This window comes from Phyllostomus hastatus, unplaced genomic scaffold (assembly GCF_019186645.2).
Source record: "Phyllostomus hastatus isolate PE091 unplaced genomic scaffold, TTU_PhHast_1.1 phas_contig_86, whole genome shotgun sequence".
NCBI classification, from domain to species: Eukaryota; Metazoa; Chordata; class Mammalia; order Chiroptera; family Phyllostomidae; genus Phyllostomus; species Phyllostomus hastatus.
The window spans coordinates 77,604,419-77,621,805 of NW_025333977.1; the positions used below are offsets into that span (position 1 = coordinate 77,604,419).

Below are 17,387 nucleotides of genomic sequence, written 5' to 3' on the forward strand. Positions count from 1 at the left end.
CTTAAAAATGAGGGCAATGAAAAATATCTCAATCCATCTCTTATCAATCACTTAAATTATCAATGACCTAAATACACCAATTAATCAAGAAAATGAGGACACAGCCTAAGATTGGGAAAAAAATGTTTGCAACAGATTTATCTGATAAAGGAATGCCATCCAACATATAAAAGGAACTCATAAAACTTAATAACAGAATGAATAGCCAGGTTAAAAAAAATAGGTAAAAGACCTGAACAGATACTTCACCAAAGATATATGGATGATAAAGAAGCAAATGAAAGCTGATCCACATCAAATGTAATTAGGAAATTGCAAATTAAAATAATGAGATAACACTACACAGCTATTAGAATGTACAAAATCTAAATCACTGACAACACTTTATGCTGGTGAGGATGAAGAATGGAATAGCCACTTTGGAAGAAAGTTTGGCAGTTTATTATAAAACTAAACACTCTTAACATCAGATCCAAAAACCATGCTCCTTGGTATTTACCCCCAAAAGTTGAAAATTTATGCTCACAAAAACCTGTACACAAATGTCTCCTCTCTCCCTCCTTCTCTCTAAATCAATTAAAAAATGAAAAAAAAAAGTGGGCTATCAAGCTGTGAAAAAAATAGAGGAACCTTAAATGCATATTGCTGTGAAAGAAGTCAATCTGGAAAGGCTACTGTATGATGCCAACTATATGACATTCTGGAAAAGGCAAAGTTATGGATACAGTAAAAAGTATCAATGGCTCAGAGGTTGGGAGGAGGGCGTGTTGAATAAAAGTACAGAATTTTTAGGGCAGTGAAACTATTTTGTATGACTCTATAATGGTGGATACCATTATATATTGGTGAAAACCCATAGAATGTAAGGCACAAAGAGTGAACCCTACTGTCAACTATGGACTTTTGGTGATAATGAGGCGTCAACGTGAGCTCAACAAATTTACCATCCTGATTCACGGTGTTGATAGTAGAGGGAATGTGGGAGAGGGGGCAGAATTTTGGAACTCATTATTTTCTGCTCAGTTTTTCTGAAATCCTAAAACTGCTAAAAAATCTATTAATTAGGACAAAACCAAATTATATTCTACATACCTAAATACCTGAAGCAGCAGTGGCAGTCATTTTTTGGCAAACCTTGAGTACAGAATCCAGACATTCACATCTGTACTCAAGGCATCAAGCAACACTGAGTATGTCCAGAACAGAACACAGCAATCATTTGGATACAAGTCAATTTAGCTGTGAGCATTCTACCATTTATTCTTTATTGAGACATGCCCCATCCAAAAGGAATTATGTGGGTATATTCAAACGAGGTTTCTTCTTCCTCTTCATTTTAATTAATTTTTCCATCATCCTTTTATTCCTATAAAGCAAGGTAAAAAAGAATTTTTAAAAACTGTTAGAATAAGATAACCATTCCAAACCACCCCTTAAAAATGACTGACAAAACAAGTAATCCTCTCCTAGCATTCCTGAGTTGTTAGCACCCCACCTTCATCTAAGAAGGGTGGGCAAAAGAATTTTATGTAGTAAACAATGGAACAAGATTGCCCACTTAATATCACTCCTCATATACTGTACACTACAATTCGTTTCACGTCCTTTATCATTTTTTAAAAGATTTTATTTATTTTTTTTAGAGAGAAGGGATGGGAGAAAAAGAGGGAGAGAAACATCCATGTGTGAGAGAAACATGCCTCTCACATGGCCCCATCTTGGAACCTTGGTCCCATCTTGAAACCTTACCCACAACCCAGGCATGTGCCCTGACCAGGAATTGAACTGGTGAACTTTTGGTTGGTAGGCCAGCACTCAACCCACTGAGTCACACCAGCCAGGGCACTTTCTATATCTTTACATTCTCCCTTCCCTTCCCACAGCTTCTCCCACATCCCGTATCTATTCACACATGCTTATGGTTTTCCCATTAAAAAATAAAAAGAAGAAAGGAAGAAAGTTCCCTCGATATTATTACTTCAATTAACTTCCATCTCCTCCTTTTCACTCGAGTAGTAGAGATTATCAGTATGTTCTGTCATAGTCCTTCAGATGCTCTACCCTAACTTGTCATTATCACATTTCTGCTTTTATTGACCCTCTCAGCTCACTCTCAAAAAGGCCACAAATTATTTCCTAAATTGACATTCTCAACAGCACTGCATTATTCATAATCTTACATGGCCATCTCACTGCCAACTGTTTTCCTCTGAAATTCTGCCTCTTGCTTCTTTTTCTCACTTATTTCCCAACCTATAAACTGTATCTTTACAGTCTTCATTGCTCACCTGCCATCAGTATACTGATTCTCTTAAGGGTTCTTTCCTATGTCCTTTTTAATTCCTACACATTCTTACATGCAATTTAAATGCTAATGACTCCCAAAAATGTTCCTCTAACCCATACTTATCTCAGTTCTTTAGACCCACGTCAAGCATGTACCACATATCATATACCTCACCACTGAACTAGACAGATGTCCACCTTTCCTCCATCTAGTAAGGTAGCATCCTCTTCCTTTTACCCCTAAATGTCTTAAATTTGTCCCATTCCTCTTTAAATTCTTTGCCAAGGTCATATATTATATCTTTTCAGAATTATTAGTTATCTCTTACTTACCCTCCAATCTAGTTTCTGTTGCAAGATATCAATACACTTCCTTAAAACTTGCCCTGGCTGGTGTGGCTCAATGGATTGAACACCGGCCTGTGGACCAAAGGGTCGCCTGTTTGATTCCCAGTCAAGGCACATGCCTAGGATGTGGGCCAGGTCCCCAGTAGGGGCAACCACACATTTATGTTTCTCTCCCTCTTTCTACCTCCCTTCCCCTCTACCTAAAAATAAATAAATAAAATCTTTAAAACAAAAAACAAAAAACCTTAGCTTCCCTCCATACCCATCCTACATTACCTCCACCAATTAAATCATCTAAAGCTGAATTTTGTACTAATGGGTAAACATTAGAAGTTCTATAGTCTATATAAAATCTAAAACAGTGTTTATATGTATGCCCAATGTATATTTTCTCCAACAGTGGGTATGTAGTGTGTAGCTTTCATTATTTAGCCTCAAGGTAGTCTGTGTTATAAAAATGACTAAGAAATTATGACCTACAAAATAATATTATGAGACCTTTATTACAGATATAAACCTTTCAGTGGTCTAGTCCTCCCTTTCCTAGACTTACTTGTCAATTCAAGCTTCAATCATACAGATCTATTTGAAATTTCTAAGTATGTCATGTTCTTTTACTTCCATGTATTTGTATGGGTTGTTTCCACACCTAAATATCTGAATTATTACCTTCCAACTGGTAAGATCTTCCTCAGTAAACATAATCCTTTGTGAAGTTTCCCTAAGCTACTCTAAATATAGGTACTACCTTCCTATTTTCACAGTATCTTTTTATCATGCTACATGGATTTTGCCTAATTTTTTTATCCCCAGCTATATATCTGACATATTTTTTTTCTTAAAACAGGTCTCTAAAATTGAGGCAATTAATACTCTTAACGTGTCAGATGCTTTGTTAAGCTGGCTAGGAAGCCTCATTTATCTGAGTTTTAATCCACTACCAAATTCTTTTTCCTTCCTATCTGTGTCTGATCTATAACCCTGACCTGGCAAATTAAGAAAACAGTATATTTGTCCTCTGCTTTCTTGTACTAAATTATTCAGAGACCCACCTTGACATCTACTTTTTGGTGTACCATACAGAAAAATATTAAGGTTTACCTCTTAACACATTCAGGGCATAACATATTATCTTCTAGGTCTGAGGATGGGAAAGTGCAGGCTGGTAACAGGAAGAGAGAGATCATCTTCTTGGGAGTTTCAGGCACCCAGGCCTGACCAGCAAGGAATTGCAGACGAACCCACCCCTCTTTGTCTCCCAAAAGAGGTCTGCCATGGACCACACACCACCTGACACCTGGCAAAGAAAGAGAAGCCAACATAAACAGTTAAGATCGAGTAACTGCACCCCAATTCAACCTCTCTCAGCAAGTCACTCTTGGCTTTGTCCTTATATTCTGCTGATGAATCAACTGAATGAGAAGCATAAAAATTGTAGACCAAAAGATACTATAATCTAACTTCATAAATTATATAGCATTAGGGATAATAACAATTAACTTTTTGAAATGCTTGTTTTGGGTTCAGAATATTGCTAAGTTGTTTACATGTATTCCTATATTTATTAAGAATGTTATTAATATTTACCTCCTATTTACTTTTTATATTTACAGGTGAAGTAACTGAAGCTTGTGGTATGAAATATTATAATTTCCCCAGAACCAATACATGGGTCCAGATATTTTAATTCAAAGCTGATTTGCCTAGTTATGACATTGTACTGCTTCAAATATACGTATATATATATATATACACACATATATATATAAATATGCACAAGGATCTTTGTTTAAAAGCCTAAGGAATAATATAATTGGGGAGAGGGATATTTAAGAAAAAACACGGTAAATAAGGTAAGTTATCAAGTGTTTGAGAGAAAGGAACAGTAACTGTGAGCCTAAATATTCATAAGAGCTCCCCAGTCAGACTATAAAACAATAGTAGAGATTGATTATGCTTAGCACTGTATATCTGGTGAGTAGGCACTCTCCTGGATCATGGTAGGTGCTTAATAACTGCTAAATGGAAAAGACCTAAAAAGATGAATAAGTGTGTGATGCTACTAGCTCATATGGCACATTAATGAAAATTTCGAGGAGCTATCGTCTTTGGGGAAGCAGTCCTCCAGAGACAGCTTTGTGACTGGAGAACAATTTTTTGGAAATTAGCAAAAGATGCCTATTCTTGTTCACAGGAGGGAGTGCAGCTTAGAGATCAGACAGTAGGCCAACTTTAGCTTCTGTCTTCTTTTTGGCTATGTTCCTTGTGTAATAAAAAACACGCCTTACTATACAAGTCAGCCCTTGATAAAAGAGGATACTGAACACTTTTGGAAATGAGGTGGAGAGAAAAAGAACTCAAGCAAAAAAGAATGAGGGTGACTTTGTGCTGACCTGAGGTAGGATCTGCTGGAAATGAAAACAAAAATATCAAGGGAAGAGAAGTAGGAGAAAAGTGGGACCAAGTTATCTCAAGATTTCTTAAGAGGACAGGGGTTCCAAATATTTTAATTATTATTCCATATTTTGCATGTGCCAAATTGTATCTCCTAAGTCTCACAATCATTCTGTGAAGTCATTTTATAAATGAGAACACTGGGGCTTACAACAGAACTGGCCAATGCCACAAACCATTAAAGTCTTAAGACAAGGATCTGAACCAAGGCTACACAAATGCTTGCCTTCTTATTTACTAAGTTATGAAAGCTTTGAAGGAAAGGAGACAAAAATGTGGAAGACCTTGGGTTGTGGCTGACCACATTACCAGATTATGCTTTCTTCCCAACTTAGCCTTCTGCTTAGTGGTAAGAAAGCTCAATCACCTGGCTTAGAAATCCAACCAGGCAAAACCTGACAATCAAAAGATAAGTCTTCTATGAACCTAATATCCAAAGTACAGATATATTAACTGTTTTCTTTGTACTATACCTTTAGGTATTAGACTAATAAAAGTTCATCTTTTTCTGGAATGGTACTCACTGTTTAAGGTTGATCTTACCAGATGTTTGCAGCAGAAAGTTCTCAGCAAGAACAGGAATGAAACAGGAATTCACAGCCTTAGGCTGCACAGCTCTTGCAGCAATTCTTGACCATGCTGCCAACATGGCCTCCTGAGCTGAAGTTATCACTTCAACTGTATTGGTCTCTTTCTCTCTCTTACTCATCTTACAATTTTTATTACTCCTTGTTCTCTTGGTCACCATCTTGCATTTCCTCGAACCGAACTGCAAGGTATCCTCCTGTGGTATTCCGGCAGTACTCTGCAAATGGGATTCATGATGAGTATTCAGTGAAGTGCTGCTATAGTGATTCTGTGTCAATTTTATCATCTCTATACATTGACCCAGGTAGGTCAGCATGGGAAGGGTTTAGGTATGTTAGTTCTTTTAGAGTAGTGATTCTCAAGCGGAAGAGATTGTTGATTGTTAAAACTGTGGGGGAGGAAGGGTTGCTACTGACATCTAGTGGGTAGGGGCCAGGGATGCTTAGTCTGCAAAACATACTAAAATAGACAGGACAGATCCCAAAACAAAATAAATTATTTGCCCTGGATGGTGTAGCTCAGTGGATTGAGCGTGGGCTGCGAACCAAAGTGTCACAGGTTCGATTCCCAGTCAGGGTACATGCCTGGGTTGCAGGCCATGACCCCCAGCAACCGCACATTGATGTTTCTCTCTTTCTCTCTCCCTTTCTCCCTCCCTTCCCTCTCTAAAAAAAAAAATAAATAAAATAAATAAATTAAATAAATAAATTAAAAGAGGTACAACAAATGTAGAGATGCTAGGAGAGGAGGAACAATTCACAATGACAACTCACCTTTACACTGTATCCATATTCCTCACTCACCTGTTTTTCTTCAGAGTAAGCATGTTCCTTCAGCCTCAAGTAAATCTCTATTTTCTAAGAAAATTAAGGGGGAGGGGACAGAGTCAATGTGACAAAGCTTCTAATATTTGCTCTGAGCAGCAGAAATTCCCACAAATGTACTCACCTTGCCTTCAGTGCTCAAGTTAATTTGTTGGCACCAGTCCCGCAAAGTATCACAACGTACTTTATTAAATGAAGGCAAAATGGTTGGCAAGGGAAGAATTGCATTAGGGTAATCTTTGAATTGTTCATTCATTTGAGGGAGATAAACTGAAAAAAGAAAACCAAAGTAGTAGTAATTTAAAAATTGTAAGATTCTTTATAATTTTACTAAGTTTTCACTTATTTCCTATATCCCAATTTGCAGATACACACAACAAATATTTTTCCTCATTTTACAAATAGGCAATAGATTCAAGAATCAAAGGACTTGCCCAAAATCACATCTCCATTAAAATGGCAGACCCAGGACTTGAACACGTTTTGACATTCAAAATTCCATGATTTTTAGACTACATATACAGCAACCTGTTGTTTTTGTGGTCATTGACACCACCTAATAAAACATTATATTGGTGTGCTCCTCCAAAATGTCTAGATTTTAGACTTACAGAAATCAAAGAAAGCACCCCAACCAACAGTGGCCTTCCATTCTGTCAGCCTGCCTTATTTTTCTCTACAGGAGCTTGTCTCAACTCACACTTTGCCTAGTTATAACTTGTTATTATCTCCTTCGTCTTGCAGTCCTTATTTTTGGCCCCCAAAATAAAATCATTCTGAAAATATTTATTCAATGCCTTTATATGAAGCACTGAGTAATGATTATTAATAACTGCTAGATGTTTGATCAGTAATTACTCACCAATGAAATATTAGATGTTTTCCAAAACTGTTTTGTTTTCTAAACACTCTGATCTCACTTATAAGTGGAATCTAAATAAGCAGAACTCATAGAAAGAGAGTAGGGTGGTGGTTGCCAGGGGTTTGGGATGGGAGAAATGGGGAGATGTTGTTGATCCAAAGGTACAAATTTTCAGTTATAAAATGAGTAAGTTCTAGGGATCTAATGTACAGCATGGCTGCTATAGTTAGCAATACTCTATTGTAAGCTTGCAAGTTGCTAAGAGAGTAGATCTTAAACATTCTTACCACAGGGGGGACAAAAAGCTTCCTGTGTGAGGTGATGAATGCATTCATTAACCTTATTTTGGTAATCATTTCACAATATATACATGCATGAATCATCACTTTGTATACCTTAAAATTACAGTGTTAAGCCTTAATATCAATAAAGCTGAATCACTTTTTGTAAGATGTTTGAAAGTATGTATTAACCAAAATGAAGAGAAGATTGAGCTTCACTGGTTGGAAATTTGAACTCATATCTAGATACCCCAAGACTATGCTCTGTCCAAAGCACTTCACATGCCGATTTTTGTGTGTGTCTTAAAGGCAAGGCAGTACATAATGCTCACTTAGCAAATGACAAGCTACAGGTAACTGAAGTGAAATTTAAACTGGACCTTATATATGGTCAAAGAATAAAGAAAAATCTTTTTTCCTGGGCTTCCCAAAGCTGGAGAAATGGCAGACTGAGCAATCCTTGTCCTCATACCTATATTGTTTGTCCCAGGCATCCTCAAGTTGGCTCCTGAGGTTGAAGATACACTTGGTTCCATTTGATGTTCTTCATTATGTTCCTCATTAACTGGAACCAATGTGAGAATCACACTTTCTTCATCTAATTTATCTTCAAAGAAATCCTGGAAAAGAAAGGTCCATCTCCGATTCTTATTTGATGCATATAATTAAATTGATTACTTTCAAATCACAACTCATAAATGAGAAACTGAGAGCGTGGATGGAATAAAAACATATTGAGATTTCCGTAAACTTGATATTTATTTCTAGACCCTGTACTAGATTTAAAAAAAAAAACAATAAGGAAATCAGCAAAAACAGATTTAAAAGTACAAAAAGGAAATAGAAGGCATTTGTGGAAACCATTTCCCTCATGGCCTTCCTTTCCATCAGCTAAAACTCTAAATACTTTCATTTTATTTCCTAAATCTGTGTGAAATGTGTTCCTACTTTCCCATCTTCCATCACGTTTCGCAGTTCAAGCTGTCATTCATTCTCACTGGCATGTGCAAAATTCTCCTGCTATTCCAAAATCCATTCTAACTCCACTCTTTCTTCAGATTGCTCTCCTGCTTGCTTAAAGTACTTCCATGGCTTATCATTGCTTTTTAGATTAATGACAGAACTTGCTCTGTAGCCCTGACTGTTTGTGGTTCAGTGGGTTGAGTACTGTTCTGAGAACCAAAAGGTGGTCCGCATTCAATTCCCAATTGGGGTACATGCCTGGGTTGTAGGCCAGGTCCCCAACTGAAGTTGTGCAAGAGGAAGCTGATCAATGTTCCTTTTGCACACCGCTGTTTTTCATTTTCTCACTACCTTACCCTCTTTCTAAAAATAAATAAACTCTTTAAAAAAGGAAAAAACAAAAACAAAAACCTCCCTCTGTAGTTCATGCGTTCCTCAACACTTTGGCTCCTGCCTGCCAGTCCAGCTTAAGAGCTTTCTGATCTCAAGCCATTTGGGCCTTATTTCTGCCCCAGGACCTGAGGGGAGAGAATGTATCTGTTTCACTCAGCAAATGGGGCCCTCAGTGTTCTTTTTGCCATGTAATGACTGAAAGGTAAAGTAGGCAGGTAAGAAGTAACATTTACTGGTTTTGTACACTTAACATGCACTGTACTAGGTGCTTCCTGTATTTCTCATTTAATCCTCATAGCATTACTTTTCCTACTTTAAAAATTAGGCAACCAAGTCTTAGAAATTAAAAGAACAAAGTCAGGGACTAACATATGCTTGAGTGAATCTCCAAACTTTTCTCTCAAAACGAAAGTAAATAAACTCCATTCCAGCCCTATTGTAACACTTTTCCCACAGCAGCCAAGCGGGAGCTTATGCAGCCACCCCCTTTCCCTATTTAAATCATCTCAATAGCTTCCTATTGCTCTCCAACTCCTAGCTTGCATATAGGGATTTTGCATTTGTTTACCACTTTTTCAAAGCACTTTCACACACACTCAATGGTCAGCTTCAAAAAAATATTGATATTATTGGGGGAATATTGCTCTATTCTAGAGATAAATGGGGGCTCAAAGCAGCTATATGATGTGCTCACAATCAAACACTTAATGCTGGCCAATTCAGACCTCCAACCTGGTACAGCAGCCTTGTAAATACCTATGAAAACCTCGATTAATCCTTTTCCAGGCCAGGGCGCCCCAAGCCTAGCCTGAAAATGCATTTGACACCAAGGCTGATGGGAGCAGGTTACTTCTCACTCCCGGAGGAAAGAAACTAATCAGTTACTTCACTTTTTGGCTTTATCCACATTATCCTTTCCCACATTCTTTTTACTGTGCCTCTTCACTTTTTTACCATTTTTATCTTGTACAGTTACACCATGACTTTCTGCAAAAAATAAATCTCTTACTTTGCACTATTTAAAAAATCTTTATTTCTCTTTTTTACTCTCACTCAAATGCACGGGCCACAATCACATGAAAGAAAAGTAATAATCCACAGCAAAGAGAAGGAGATTCCAAGGTGAAGGTTTCTTACGTCCGGAAACTAAAATTGGTGGCAAGAGGGAAACATAAGTGAGTTCTAGAAAGGCTTTGAAAAGTGACTCTGCAGTAAAATTAATTATATTTGAACAAAACTTACCTTTTCATTGCTATCGAAACTCGAGCTAGTCATTTCCAGGAACCTCAGAGGAAGGCAAAGCCAGCTGAGTTGAGGACACTTGCAGTTTACTCCTTTTAACCTGAGAGTTTCTAGCCTGATTTCTCCTTTTATAAGCAAATGTCTCCTTCTACTTCCTGTTTCTCAAAAGAGCTCTCTTTTCTTCCTCTTCTTCCTGCCTTCCCATCGACAGTGAGATAATTTCATCAGTTTTATCTCTTACCTTGTCTATTAATTGGCCTTTGAGTTAATGGGTAATTAACATCACTCTTAATTTTTTAAATTTATCTATTTGTTCATTTATTTTTGTTATAGTACAACTTATATATTTCAAATGGACAAAAAAAAGTGTCATTTACAATATCTTATGATAAATTGCCTTGGAATGGGAGCTGCTTTTCCAGTACTTTATCTAGAGAATTTACTTCTTCTCTAGATAAATGAAGTGGAAAATGAAGACAGCTTAAATCGAATGGGGGGGAGGGGTGGGCCTACACTCTCCTTCAGGTGGCTGAGGAGTTTCATTATTTTCATCAGATGGCATTAGTCGGCTGAAGCTCCTGCAGGACAGCTTTGATGCTATATGAATTCTCTCCTTCTGCTGGCACTGATAGGGCTCTTGGGTACACATTCCATTAGAACTATTAACTCCAGTCATACTCGTGTTGTTACAAATCTTACAAAATGGGGTGCTTCTGGGTATTTAGGCTCCCATTCTACTTTAAGGCTGTATATTCAGTTTTCATAAATTGTCTAAGCCCCTGGTGGCTATCATTGTGTTGCTGTCTTGCATAATTTTTAAAAAGAAACTTTTAGCCTTAAGGAATAAAAACTTGGGAGAAAATTGCAAGTAGAAAACTCTCAAATAAAGTTTAGAATAGAAAAAACAGAACAGAAAGAATAGAAAAAAAGATTCAGAGGTATTTGATAACAGATTTATGCCTAAGGGTGTGTCACTCACTGGGGGATTAGAATTAAATTGTAGAACTTGAATAATAGAATCCCTCCCGGCTTTACTTTTCAACATAGATATTAAGCTTGTAATACTGATAAACTGGGTAAGAGAAAAGGGTTTGGCTGTTCAGAAAAGAATCAGCAAGAGCCAAAACAAGATGGGTGAGTGATAGACTAATAAATGCAGAAGGAACTACAAGCACAGGGGGGTTGCTGGAGCATAACGTTGGAGGCAGGGTGTGACAAGAGATAAGCCTAAAGAAGTCACAGACATTTTCATGTCACTCTAAGAAGCCAGAGCTACTAAAGCAAATATTAGCAAATGATATGGCAGCACTGGCATCCAGTGGTCTTGCAGGGGACTTTCTCTGCCGTAGGAAAATGGTTTGGTCCATTAGTCTCAGCACCCATGGAGCCCAGAGCAGTTTAATTTATATTCAAAATGTAGCCTGCAAGGGTTCAGTTTCAGATTAGTGAAGAAACAAAATGACTTAAAAAATAGATTAGGAGACTCCACCCTAGACCTCCAGGAATCTGCGCTTCAATAAGCCCTCAGGTTAAAGAATTAACTAAAGTAAATGCATTTAGAAGTCTAGAATTGTAAACTAGATCAGGGTGTGTGACCAAATGGTTTTGGATTAGGAAGATAATGGTTGAAATCCTGGCTCCTTTCTTTTCAGGTTAGAAAGTGAATCAACCCATGGAAATTCTCCTAGGAAAGCATTCCAGCCCCCTACCTGGGTGTGTCCCTACCTGGTGAGCTTAACCAATTAATTTAGGAGAAGAGCTGACCTGGAGCCCGAACTGATCACAGTGCCTCAGGCTAGGACAGAAGTTTCAGTGGGAAAACCGTTTTGTTACCATTGTTTTTCTTCTTAGCATTTATTTTTATTTTCTATAAAGGTTTTATTTTATTTTATTTTATTTATTTTTAGAGAGAGAAGAAGGGAGGGAGAAAGAGAGAGAAAGAAACATTGATGTGCAAAAGATACATCAATTGATTATCTCTTGCACGCTACCAACTGGGGGCCTGGCTGGCAACCCAGGCATGTGTCCTGACTGGGAATCAAACTAACAACCCTTTGGATCACAGGCTGGCACTCAGTCCACTGAGCCATATGAGCCAAGGCAAATTTTCTCCGTTTTCCTATTTGGATTTTGCTAAGTTCATTCGTTCCTCTGTTTAGCTTATTCTTCCATCCTCTGCATTTATTATAAATTGGTTTGATCAGATTCAGGGATGACTTTAAAAAAAAAACAAAAAACAAGAACATTCTTTCCCTCCTTCTTTATTCATGATTCTTCATTCTTTAAATTTATATTGTTTAAATTGAAGTATGTTAGGCAAATAACATTATGCAGATTTAAGGTGTACAACATGTTAATTTGGAACATTTATATATTGTAATACTATCACCACTGCAGTGATAATTATCACGTGTAATACATTCTTTAAGTATCTCTAAAAGATTTTGCTCCTGTTATTCTCCTACTCTTTCCTTCACAGAATTCATTTGAAGGTGTAATTCTGTATATTTCTGGGATTTTATTTGTTTAACTTTATTTTCTCAGACTGCATGGTCCAGAGGGCAACAGAGGACCCATGTTTGGGTCCCCCTTGGTCTATCCAGGTCTATCCCCCTTGAACTGTATTTAGCTCAGAATAGAGGCTCAATCAATGCTAGTTATTCAGGTTGCTGCAGCAGCTTCCTCCTGTCTTCCTCCTGTCTCCCTCATCCCACCCAAGTCCCTTTTGAGTACACACGCCTCTCTACACTGCTGCTAAAGCATACGGTGTAAATGCTGATCACAGACTGACATGACTCTATTACCAGACTATGACACTCAAATTCTCAAAGTCATCTTTTTTCTATCACCATTTATACCCCCATACCTTCTTCCACCTCCCAGACCACACTCCCCACAATCACCACACTGTTTTCTATGCCCCCGAGTTCTTTTTTTCCCTTTTTTTCCCTCAATCCCTCTACCCCCAAGCCACCTGCACCCCATAGCTGTCAGCCTGCTCTCTGTCTATGAGTTTATTTTGCTGTTTACTCTCTGCAACAGCATGAATGGTCCCAGAGAACATTATGCTAAATGAAATATGAGGGGGGGGGCCACAAAAAACAGAATTATCTTCTAGAGGGTAGGGCTCTTAAAGTACAGGCTTCCCTCACTAGGTCAGTGTTCTAGGAACCTATCTGTATCAGTGTACCAGCTGGCATTGTTGTAAGAGGATGTGTTTGGCTTCAGTGAATTTTTTTGAAGACTCAGTGTGTTTCCCGTTTTATGATGGGTGATGTACAAGCACACCTGCCCACACAGTGCTGAGTATTCAGCAGTTTTTAACCAAAAACAGCATGATCCCCATGCCACACCCTCCCTATTCACCTAATCTCACCCCAGTGACTTATTTTTTTGTTTCCCTGGATAAAAAAGTCCTCAAACAGAAATGTTTTGTCAATGTGGAAGGGATGAAACAAAAAATGGCAGAAGCATTAAAAGGTATCAAAATTGACGAGTTCAAAAACTGTTTTGAGCAGTGGAAAAAACATCTCAATAGGTGTATTGCATCAAATGGAGAGTACTTTGCAGGTGACTGAACTTTACACATGTAAGAATAAATACACAATTTTTAAAAACTTATTTTAAATATTATTTATTCATTTATTTTTAGAGAGATGGGAAGGGAAGGAGAAAGAGAGGGAGAGAAACATCAATGTGTGGTTTACCTCTCACATACCCTCTACTGGGGACCTGGCCCACAAACCAGGCATGTGCCTTGACTGGGAATCAAACCAGTGACTCTTTGGTTCACAGGTCCATGCTCAATCCACTGAGCTACACCAGCCAGAGCAAAATACACAATTTTTTATAAATAAATTTTGGAGTTTTTTGGGTCCCCCTTCACAAGCCAGTCAGAGAAAGACAAGTACTGTATGATTTACTCATACGTGGAAACAATGAACAAAATGAACTATCAAAGTCATCTTTATTCTCCTGGCAGTCAGCACAGCACCTGGTTCAGACAAGAATCTTAATTAGTTGCAACAAATTACTCTAAATCATGTTACCCCAACTTAAATTTAGGGTTCAGTATATACCTCAATGCTCAAAAGCAGCCACTAACAGAATGTAAAACTATTAAAAAAAAAATAACCTAGGGCCCTGGCTGTTGTAGCTCAGTGGATTGAGCATGGGCTGTGAACTAAAGGATCGCTGGTTTGATTTCCAGTCAGGGTACATGCCTGGGTTGTAGGCCAGGTCCCCAGTGTGGGCCAAGAGAGAGGCAACCACACACTGATGTTTCTGTCCCTCTCTTTCTCCCTCCCCCCTCTCTAAAAATAAATAAATAAAAAGAAAATATTTTTTAAATCATTTAAAAAAAAGAAAGTCCAATAAATGTAGTATTTCTTAAAAAAAAATAACCTAGGCTGTAGGGTAAAGCTATTAAAAAGAAAAAATTATGAATATTTGCATCTTAATATTTATGTTAATAGCAGAGTTCTGAAATAAAAATGCATTACCTATTTCAAATATATTTCATGTACTATATTATCAGTTAAGTATTTACAAGTGCATTGTATTTTCAAAATCTTTTTTTTTTAATTAGAGGAACATGCTCCAAAGAGTAAATGTTTATGGAGAACCAATATGTAATATATAAAAGTGGAGTGACTCTGGTTAAGAAATAAAACATATAAGGTATCTGCTGAAACCTAAGTTTCTGAGAAACAGTTTGGAAAATATGGCTCAATATCACTTCCAGGTGGAAAGGACAGCTACTGAGTTCTTTAGCCTTCTGAGGAGGAAAACAAAATTGTACTGAAAAATGTTCCCAACTTCTGCCACATTCTTCATTTCAAGAAATTCCCACTTAAAAGGGCTATTGAACTAATTTCTACTTTAGAACAATAATTACAGATCTTATCTTCTGACTGAGAATAAATGGGCACTTTTGCTTTTATCTTCTTTTGAAAAAAATCTCTTCTGAATCATGGAACAACAGTGTTTTCTTTTTTTCTTTGTTTCGAGGGGCAGCAATAGTCATGCTCAGAGACTGAATTGACTTGCTTAGTAATTTATTCAGCACAGGTTCTCTGTGGGAATTATGATTTCACAAGCCAATGGCATACAAGATATTATCTTTCTTAAAAATATTTTTATTAAGCCCTGGCTGGCGTAGCTCAGTGGATTGAGTGCGGGCTGCGAACCAAAGTGTCGTAGGTTTGATTCCCAGCCAGGGTACACGCCTGGGTTGCAGGCCATAACCCCCAGCAACCTCACATTGATGTTTCTCTCTCTCTCTCTATCTCCCTCCCTTCCCTCTCTAAGAATAAATAAATAAAATCTTTTAAAAAAGAAGTTTATTAAAAAGTATATATTTTTATTGATTTTTAGCGAGAGAGAGAAAAATATGATTTGTTATTCCACTTATTTATGCATTCATTGGTTGACTTTTGTATGTGCACTGACTAGGGATCGAATTCACAACATTGGTGTATCTGGATTTTGCTCTAACCAACTGAGCAACCTGGGTAGAGCCAAGATAATAACTTTTAATAAAAAAAAATTTAAAAAAAAACCCAGCTCCAAACAAACAACAGAAAAATCACACTATTGTTCCAGGCAAGGGGAGGTAAAGAAATAAAGTCCATCTCTGACTAGTGTGGCTATTTGGTTGGTTGTGGCTTCACAAAGCGAAAGGTCCCCAGTGTGGTTCTGGTCAGGGCACAACCCTGGATTCCAGGTTTGTCCCTGGGTGCTAGGTGCATGTGAGAGACAACTGATTGAGGTTTCTCTCCCAGACTGATGTTTCTCTCTCTCTCCCTCCCTTCCTCTCTCCCTAAAAATAAAAATAGAGAAGTGTCCCTTTCCTGTTGCAGGTTGCAGTGAAGTTGGTTTGTGGGTCTCTGGGACCCGAAAGTTGAAAGCTTCTTCACATGCCAGGGACTGCCCCAGGCCGCCAGAGGTAACCAGGCCACAGAATGAGTATATTGAGATATACTGTAAAGCGCTATGGATATTGTTTGGATTACCATGAGAAAAAGGGAAACAAGGAAGGTTGAGGGGCTCAAAACTTTCAAAGAAGGCAAAAAAGATGATTAGTCTGAAGGCCAAGCTCTACCATAAACGGCACCATGCTGAGAAAATACAAATGAAAAGAATATCAAGATGCATGAAAAGAGAAACACCAAAAGAAAGAATGATGAAAAGACTTCAAAAGGAGCAGCACCTGCCTATCTACTGGGCTGAGAGGGACAGTCCCAAGCTAAACTACTTTCCAATAAGATTAAACAAAAATGAAAAGAGAAAGCAGAAAAAATGGGAAGTCCCTCTGCCCAAAGGGAGAAACAGAGGTATTAAAAGTTATTCAAACAGGAAAGAGAAAGGAAAAAACATAGAAGAGTATGGTTACTAAAGTCTGCTTTGTTGGAGATGGTTTTACTCGAAAACCAGCCAAATATGAAAGATTCATTTGGCCAATGGGCTTACATTTCAAGAAGGCCCGTCTAACACATCCCCAACTGAAAGCCACCTTTTGCCTGCTAATACTTGGTACAAAGGAGGATCCCTTATCCCCACTTTATACAACTTTGGGTATTATTACCAAAGGCACTATCATCGAGGTGAACATAAGTGAATTGGGCCTTGTGACACAAGGAGGCAAGGTTATTTGAGGAAAATATGCCCAGCTTACCACTAGTCCTGAAAATGATGGATGTATAGATGCAGGCTGACTGGTCTGACAGCAGTTTCACACAAGTAACTCCTTGTAATTATTGAAGACTATGCACCAATCAGGAAAACTTGACTGTGATGTTTCTGCATACTACACCATTACAACGGCTTACATATTGGCAGCCATCAAGAGAACTAAACTGTTTATTTTATTGTACAGAACATTAAAATGGCCCAGTTTTACAAAAAAATAAAAAATAAAAATAAATAAAATATTTTCTAAAAAAAAAATATAGTCCACATTTAACATGAGGTGTGTCTTTTTATGCAGTAGGCACTTTACAGACATTGCATCCAACCTAGAGCTGATTTCCAGCTGCCAGTGCAAAAACAAAAGTTCCCTGTTGCTAGAAAACGAAGACTTCAGTTTGGTAGATGGGCTAATGTCTTTCACCTGGATGCTAGGGCGGTTTATCACCACCATCTGTG

The 17,387-nt window shown here is 37.8% G+C and overlaps 1 protein-coding gene and 2 pseudogenes across 1 annotated transcript; 1 reads left to right on the forward strand and 2 right to left on the reverse strand.

The window, feature by feature from the left end:
• Window positions 1–1,241: 1,241 nt before the first annotated feature.
• DPPA2 (developmental pluripotency associated 2) lies at window positions 1,242–10,360 on the reverse strand. Its single transcript, XM_045851861.1, has 7 exons — window positions 10,242–10,360; window positions 8,116–8,263; window positions 6,625–6,770; window positions 6,480–6,533; window positions 5,632–5,893; window positions 3,736–3,931; window positions 1,242–1,366 (listed from the first exon to the last, which is right to left on the reverse strand). The coding sequence occupies exons 1-7, from the start codon at window positions 10,272–10,274 to the stop codon at window positions 1,294–1,296; spliced, it is 912 nt and encodes a 303-aa protein (XP_045707817.1). The 5' UTR covers window positions 10,275–10,360; the 3' UTR covers window positions 1,242–1,293.
• A 362-nt stretch (window positions 10,361–10,722) lies between these two features.
• Window positions 10,723–11,286, reverse strand: LOC123827428 (annotated as a pseudogene).
• Window positions 11,287–11,371: 85 nt separating this feature from the next.
• Window positions 11,372–16,946, forward strand: LOC123827429 (annotated as a pseudogene).
• Window positions 16,947–17,387: the final 441 nt, after the last annotated feature.

Excerpts from the sequence above, each read along its gene's own strand:
- DPPA2 (XM_045851861.1), bottom strand. The coding sequence starts at position 10,274 with ATGACTAGCTCGAGTTTCGATAGCAATGAAAAG. Across the intron at positions 8,264-10,241 it reads GTTTCGATAGCAATGAAAAG|GATTTCTTTGAAGATAAATT; the intron begins GTAAGTTTTGTT and ends TTTCTTTTCCAG. Across the intron at positions 6,534-6,624 it reads ACTTGAGCACTGAAGGCAAG|AAAATAGAGATTTACTTGAG; the intron begins GTGAGTACATTT and ends TAATTTTCTTAG.